At 41.1% G+C, this 6,319-nt stretch overlaps 1 protein-coding gene across 4 annotated transcripts in view; it reads right to left on the bottom strand.

Moving 5' to 3' along the window:
• Positions 1 to 3,294: 3,294 nt before the first annotated feature.
• kansl1a (KAT8 regulatory NSL complex subunit 1a) overlaps positions 3,295 to 6,319 on the bottom strand; it is a 32,829-nt gene continuing 29,804 nt past the window's right edge. For all 4 annotated transcript variants that reach the window (XM_044338126.1, XM_044338125.1, XM_044338127.1 and 1 more), the window contains 2 exons: positions 6,015 to 6,267; positions 3,295 to 5,179 (listed from right to left, as the gene is read on the bottom strand). In XM_044338126.1, coding sequence (XP_044194061.1) covers positions 4,967 to 5,179; positions 6,015 to 6,267 — 466 coding nt within the window. In that variant the 3' untranslated portion in view covers positions 3,295 to 4,966. The remainder of the gene's footprint in view (positions 5,180 to 6,014; positions 6,268 to 6,319) is intronic.

Genomic DNA, 6,319 nt, shown 5'->3' with positions numbered 1-6,319 from the left:
AACTTTCATGGCCAAATTATCACAAGAAGGATAGAGGCTCATCATTGATTACAGTATTTAAACTGCATTTATATGCACTTAAACGGTAGGTAGACTGTTGTTTATTGCAATTATTGAAAAAATATAACGATTCTTTAAAGGTTGAAACAACTAGTATTTAGAAAATGACTCAACCAGAGTGAATATGGCTGTCTTGCAAAGCGGATGGATGGATGGATGGATGGATGGATGGATGGATGGATGATGTTTGGATTGAGGGACAAACTGTACAGCAATGAGTTAATTTAATCATTAAGTCTTTATCTGCACCAGCAGGACGATGCGGCACTCAGCTGGTTGCCTTTAAACGTCACCTACGTGGCCGAAAGTGTGTGGACGCCCCAAATTATGATTGTTGGAACGTGTCGTTACAAAACCAATCAGCTATTAACAGCTTCCACTCTTCTAGTTTCTGACTTTAAACCAGTTTTTGTAACCCGGCTGCAGAGATTTGCTCCCATTTTAGCCTGGAGAGCATCAGTGAGGTCGGACACAGTGAGGTCTGGCTCCCAGCTGGCGTTCCAGTTCATCCAAAAGGTGTTGGATGAGGTTGAGGTCAGACCTCTGTGTCCATAAACCATTTCTTTATGGAGCTGGTAAAGTCAAAGTTGAAATAAGAAACAAACAAACACAAAATTGGAAGTGTATTACTGTCTAAAACTGCCCCAAAACTACCTGTGATCACTTCCTGTTGTTCAGCTGAAGTAGAGGCCTGAAAATGTGAGATTAGTCGTTGGTTTGCTGAATTGTTTTCCTGTGCTGTTTATCATCTTGCGACCTCTAGTGGTGACCCTGACCCCAGGTTGATCTAAAGTATTATTAATTATATCTTAAAGTGCTTCTCATACTGTAGAATCGTAGATAAGAAGACACAACAATACAAGCAAATTAAAAGAATAAAATACTCAGCCTGACAATAAATTCAAATAGAAAGATTCATAAAAGTAAAATCATGAATTTCCTGCAAACATTGTGAAGCTGCAGATATTTTCAAACTGGAACTAAAGAGCCTAGACCACAATGCGGATAGGGGGGGTGTCCACATACTTTTGGCCGTGTAGTGTGTTTCATATTCAGGCTCCGTGAAAAGATCAGAAAAGATTATGAGGTTGTTGTTTAAATTTTTCAGTTCAGGTTTAACAAACTTTTACTTCCCTTTGATGCATGCTTTGATGATGTATCTCGGGAGTTTTTTTTTTTTTCTTGTGTGTGTGTTTTGTATTGAAATTAATGCAACCAGCTGGAGATTAATTACCTGTTTGCTTTCTTCATTTGTTTTCAGCAACGTCCTGATCAATATTCCCAGTGATTCATCACTATTAATCACGTTAATATGACTTCTTGCATGCACCTCATGTAAGACAAGAGCTGTCTGCTTGTTGCCTCCCCTTCACAAAGTGGTCTCTTTGTATATCCTGTTTATACATGCGGAAGGATATACTGAACCCTAGGACTAAAAAAAATAAAAAAAATGTGTGTGTGTGTGTGTGTGTGTGTGTGTGTGGGAGCAGATGTAGGGCAACCCTTCATTCACAGGTGGTGATAAAGAGTCCAACAGTTTGTCCCCACTGTGTGTGTGTGTGTGTGTGTGTGTGTGTGTGTTCAACATGTATTGCCAACATGCGTAGATATAAAACAGCATTTTTATCTCTATGACCGCAAAGATGCTACTTTAAGTTAAAAGAGCAGCCACGGTAGGACTTAAGGGTGCGCTCGCTTGCAACATTATCTGCATGCTAGGATTCTTTTTTGGGTCAAATAGATTCATTCATCTCAAGTGTGCAAGACAGACCGTGTGAGTGCTGAGCGATGGCGAGCTGCTCCTGCTGTGCACAGAGAACAGTATAAAAAAGGGGGGAGGGAGGAGGGAGGAGGAGGAGGAGGAGGAAGAGGAGGAAGAGGAGGGGAGTTTGTGTCCTCTCCATGTACCGGAGCAGGTCGGAGAGAGAGAGAGAGAGGGGTTTTTCTGCAGTAACAAAACTAGATCACCTTTTTTGGTTACTTCTGACGCTGTACAGTTGTGGAAATGTGATTGTTCTCGTTATTGTGCATTTTATCAATAACTGGTTTATGATGATACTTGTTGCTGTATATGTGTATTTGAAAATAAATGCTATGAAGTCACTGAACTGTTGTTGTCAAAGAGTAAAACCCCCCGAACTAGATTTACTGTCTGACATTTAAAGTCCAATCTACACGCTGTCATTTCTGCAACATGTCAGATTTTATCAGTGGTGGAAAGTACATTTACTCAAGTACTGTACTGTTCTGGAGGTACTTGTACTTTACTTGAGTATTTCCATGTGATACTACTTTATACTTCCACTCCACTACATGTCAGAGGGAAATAACATATAACAAGCTTTTAAAATACAACACATTGTTAAAGATGAAACCAGTGGTTTCCAACCTTTTTGGTTTTTAACGTCTTACAAAAAGCAGTGTGTAGTCGGGGTCACATTTCACATGTCTATGAGTTGTTAACAGCTCCACCAAATAGTGATTTTTCCCTCTAAACTTCTCACATGCTTTCATTTCAATAAATGTTCAAATGATCCAATATTTCACCAAAAATCAAAGATTAGAGAAAAAACTGGAAACAGATTTGTGTATCAGAACTTTGTTTTTTCTTCTTTCCTCTCCCATTAATCATCTCACGACCCCTCAGATTTATCTGCTGACCCTTTGGAGGGGCCCGACCCCTAGGTTGGGAACCACTGGACTAAACTAGCTAACTGTATATAAAGTAGTGTAAACTAGCTCCACCTCCAGCAGCTACAACAGTAACATGCTGCTCTAACACTGATGATTCACTATTAATAATCTAATGATGTCATATATAATAATATATCAGTCAGAGGGACCAAACCACTACTTTTACTGCAATACTTTAACTACATCAAGCTCATAGTACTTACTGTATGTATTATAATATTACTGTATTGGATCTGAATACTTCTTCCACTGCTGCTGTTTATAGATGCTCATTACATGTAAATTATTGATTATTTAGGGGAAAAAGTGAATAAGTGAGAAAACAAACATGTTTTTTTTAAACCAGGTGTTGGACTTTAGCTTGTGTGCATTTTTATTTTATTAACTGTGATGTGTAAAACTGGTGGAGTTCACCATTAAACACCCAAATTATTCTTCAAGAGTCTTAAGTCATGGAAAGAAAAGTCGTATCAGGTTTTGAGTGATTTCAGACACATCCAACGTTTTTGCACTTAATGACTTGAGGCCAGAACAGTTACGCCAAGTTAAACATAAATGTTTTAATGGTACTATTTACAAAAAAGAAAAACAACAAAAAAATTTTTTGATTAGGTTAACTGCTGCAACAATCGAACAGGTACATTGACATCTTGCTTAACTACAAAATAAAACAGTGATTGAATGGCTGTGGCATAAAAACAGGTGAAAAAAAAAAAACAACCAGATTTTTTTTGCATAGCAATTAGTTACTTAAGGGGGGGGCGAGAGTGTGTGTATGTGTGGTTATGACATTGTGGGGTGGTAAAATCAAAATCCTTCTTGCAACAGAGTAGTTTAGATCGTATCAATCTGATATTGAAACTATTTAAACAGCAGAAAATATTCCCTTAAATTGAAGAACCTGAGCTTGGGGTGGCTTCTAGCTGAGAGCTGCTACATTTTAAAATGTTTGCAAGAGAAAAAACTGATCAAGCTGACCCAGAAAAAGAGAGGAAGGGGAGCGGGGGGGGTAATTTTTATGTCTTTATTTTGCCACAATTTGACTTTTCTAAACGTAATACAGCAAAGACTGTATGCGAAGAGGAAAAAGGGAGTGAAATTAGCAGATTGTACAATCATCCCTGTTACCTTTATTTATTTATTTATTTTTTTTCTCTTAACAAGTGGAAATCTTCTGTGTGCTGTTGTGATAAGACTAACATTAGCATGTTTCTCAGCATGCAGCAGCGCTTTCTGCCGGGCAAGTGCTCAAAAAGACACCCCAGTCCTCTATGCCGTCACCGTCTTTTAACAGAACTGAGAGAGAGAGTAAGAGACCGCGAGGGGCGTGGGGGGGTGGGGGGGGCGACAAGAGCCGACACTCTCCCGAAAGAGAGACTGTAAAAAGGAATGATTTTACTATTCAAAAAAAAAAAAAAAAAAACAACACAAAGAATGTGTTACGCTGGAACAGACAGAACAGATTACAAATAAAACATGTCAGGAATGAAAAAAAAAACAAACAAAGAAAAGCAAACCGACAAAACTAGACTTGGCAGTTGGAGAAGTGCTCTGGTGATTTCAGGCGACCTCTAGAGGGAGAAGAAGAAGAAGAAGGAGGAGGAGGAGGAGGAGGAGGAGGAGGGGAAGGCAGGGGGGGGCGGCCACATCTCAAATGTACCTGTTTATTTGGATGAGGGTGTAGGGGAGGAGGAGGGTGGGAGTGGATGGGAGGGGGGTGGTAGGAGGGTAATTTTTTCTTGTTTTGTTATTTGTCACTCCACTAAAAATGTACATGGGAATTACAAGCAAACTAGTCAATAGAAAACACCCTTTGGCCATATTTTGAGGAGTCCGCTACATAGTGCGCTACAAGTGTACACGCGACATATGAAACACCACTAAGCCCCCATGTACATTGTTTAGCCTACTACAGAAATCATTTTTTGTAACGTGTTGTTTTATACTTTTTTTTTTTTTAACATTTATCCTTTTTTTTTCCTGTGACAAAAACAAGTGTAGGGAAAGGCTTCTATCTCCATAATGTTCACTAAAAACTGTGAAAAGTATTAGACTGATGTTTGAATATCAAACAACAGGAACCCATTTAATATCTTTTTGCCATTAACATAACCCATTTTTTAATATCTTTATTCAGCTTTTGAGGTTCAGCTTGTTAATGCCAGAGAGGAGCTGTGGGTGGGGAGCCGTGGGACCTCAGCCTGTCAGTCATTCATCGGTGGGTGGACGCCTTGTGTTTGGGGCCGCTGTCGTCGTCGCCGCCGCAAGGCAGGTCCATGTCGTCTGAATCCAGTCGTCCGTAGGCTGTTCGGCAACCTGAGATGCTGCGCATTCTGGGCCTGATGTGGTGATCGCTCTCCGGCTCGGGCTCCGGGGCCGGGTCTTCTGGCAGGGGGAAGCCTCGACGTTCCCACGGCGCCACCGTCTGAAAAACACGAGACGGCGAATTATAAGTAGACGCCACCGGGTTTTACACATGGATGTCAGTTTGATTGTAATCAAGGGAACTACTCAGCCTCTAATGTCTCAACACGCCCTGATCATGTGACACAGGGAGGATCTAATAAAAAGATATTACTGGTTGATTTATTAGAGGTGTAGAATCCAGAGGTTTTACACTTATAAGGGACTAAAAGTCAGAAGGACTCAGCCTGCTTCATCTGCGGTCAGTTTTATTTAAAAATCCCAAATTAGTCTCAGACGGCTTCACAATCTTCTATTCAACAAGCTTCAATTTGAACCATTCTTTCATTTATCTCTGCAAAGCCTCTTCAAAACAACACATCATAAAACTCTGAGAGGTTGGTGATGTAATGTGTTTTTGAAGGATTCATTTCCAGCGATGTGTTCCTTCACCTCATGTTGGTGTGAAGTAGGGGGACAGACTAATGTAATCACAAATAATATCAGATGTTTCCATGGCGACTTGCTGTTGAGCTCTCGCTCATTCAAAGAAAAAAAAACAAACCTTATTCATTCTCTGGCTCAGAAACAGATCTATAAGTAACGTTATAGATGAATTATTTGTATCCTGTTTGATGTGTTGATGCTGATTGGGTAGAAATATTGAGTCACTCAACCATGAATTCCTATCACCAACCCTCGATCAAACATTATGCTTTCAGCCATCAAACTCACATGAGAACAAACATAATTTGCAGGGGGCTTGTTTACTACATACAGGCACCAAATTATGAATTGATAGCATCAGAAACAACAACGGGAGCTGATTTACGATCCTATCTGATCACAGTACGCACCCTTTCTTCGAAGGTGAAGTCCGGCGTGGAGCACCGCGTGTCCTCGCTGGACAGCAGCCGATGGGAGTCCCTCGAGCAGGGCGTGTGGGGGTTGGAGGCGGTGTCGGGGCTGGCCGGACTCATTGGCGAGGGCACGTGGCTGTAGTCGTGGAGCATTGGGCAGTGGCCCGGGTCCGGGGACGCAGGCTGAGGGGTGGGAGGGTTGGTCCCGCACAGCAGCGGCGTGGTCCGCCCGTCGACTGATTTGTACGACCTGAAGGACGAGACGAGTGTTACATCTACGTTCTATGATCAGATACTAGCGT

The sequence above is a fragment of the Thunnus albacares genome, chromosome 20 (genome assembly GCF_914725855.1).
Source record: "Thunnus albacares chromosome 20, fThuAlb1.1, whole genome shotgun sequence".
Classification (NCBI taxonomy): Eukaryota; Metazoa; Chordata; class Actinopteri; order Scombriformes; family Scombridae; genus Thunnus; species Thunnus albacares.
The sequence above is the reverse complement of the archived record's forward strand: the minus strand, read 5'-3'. Positions and strand labels throughout refer to the sequence as shown.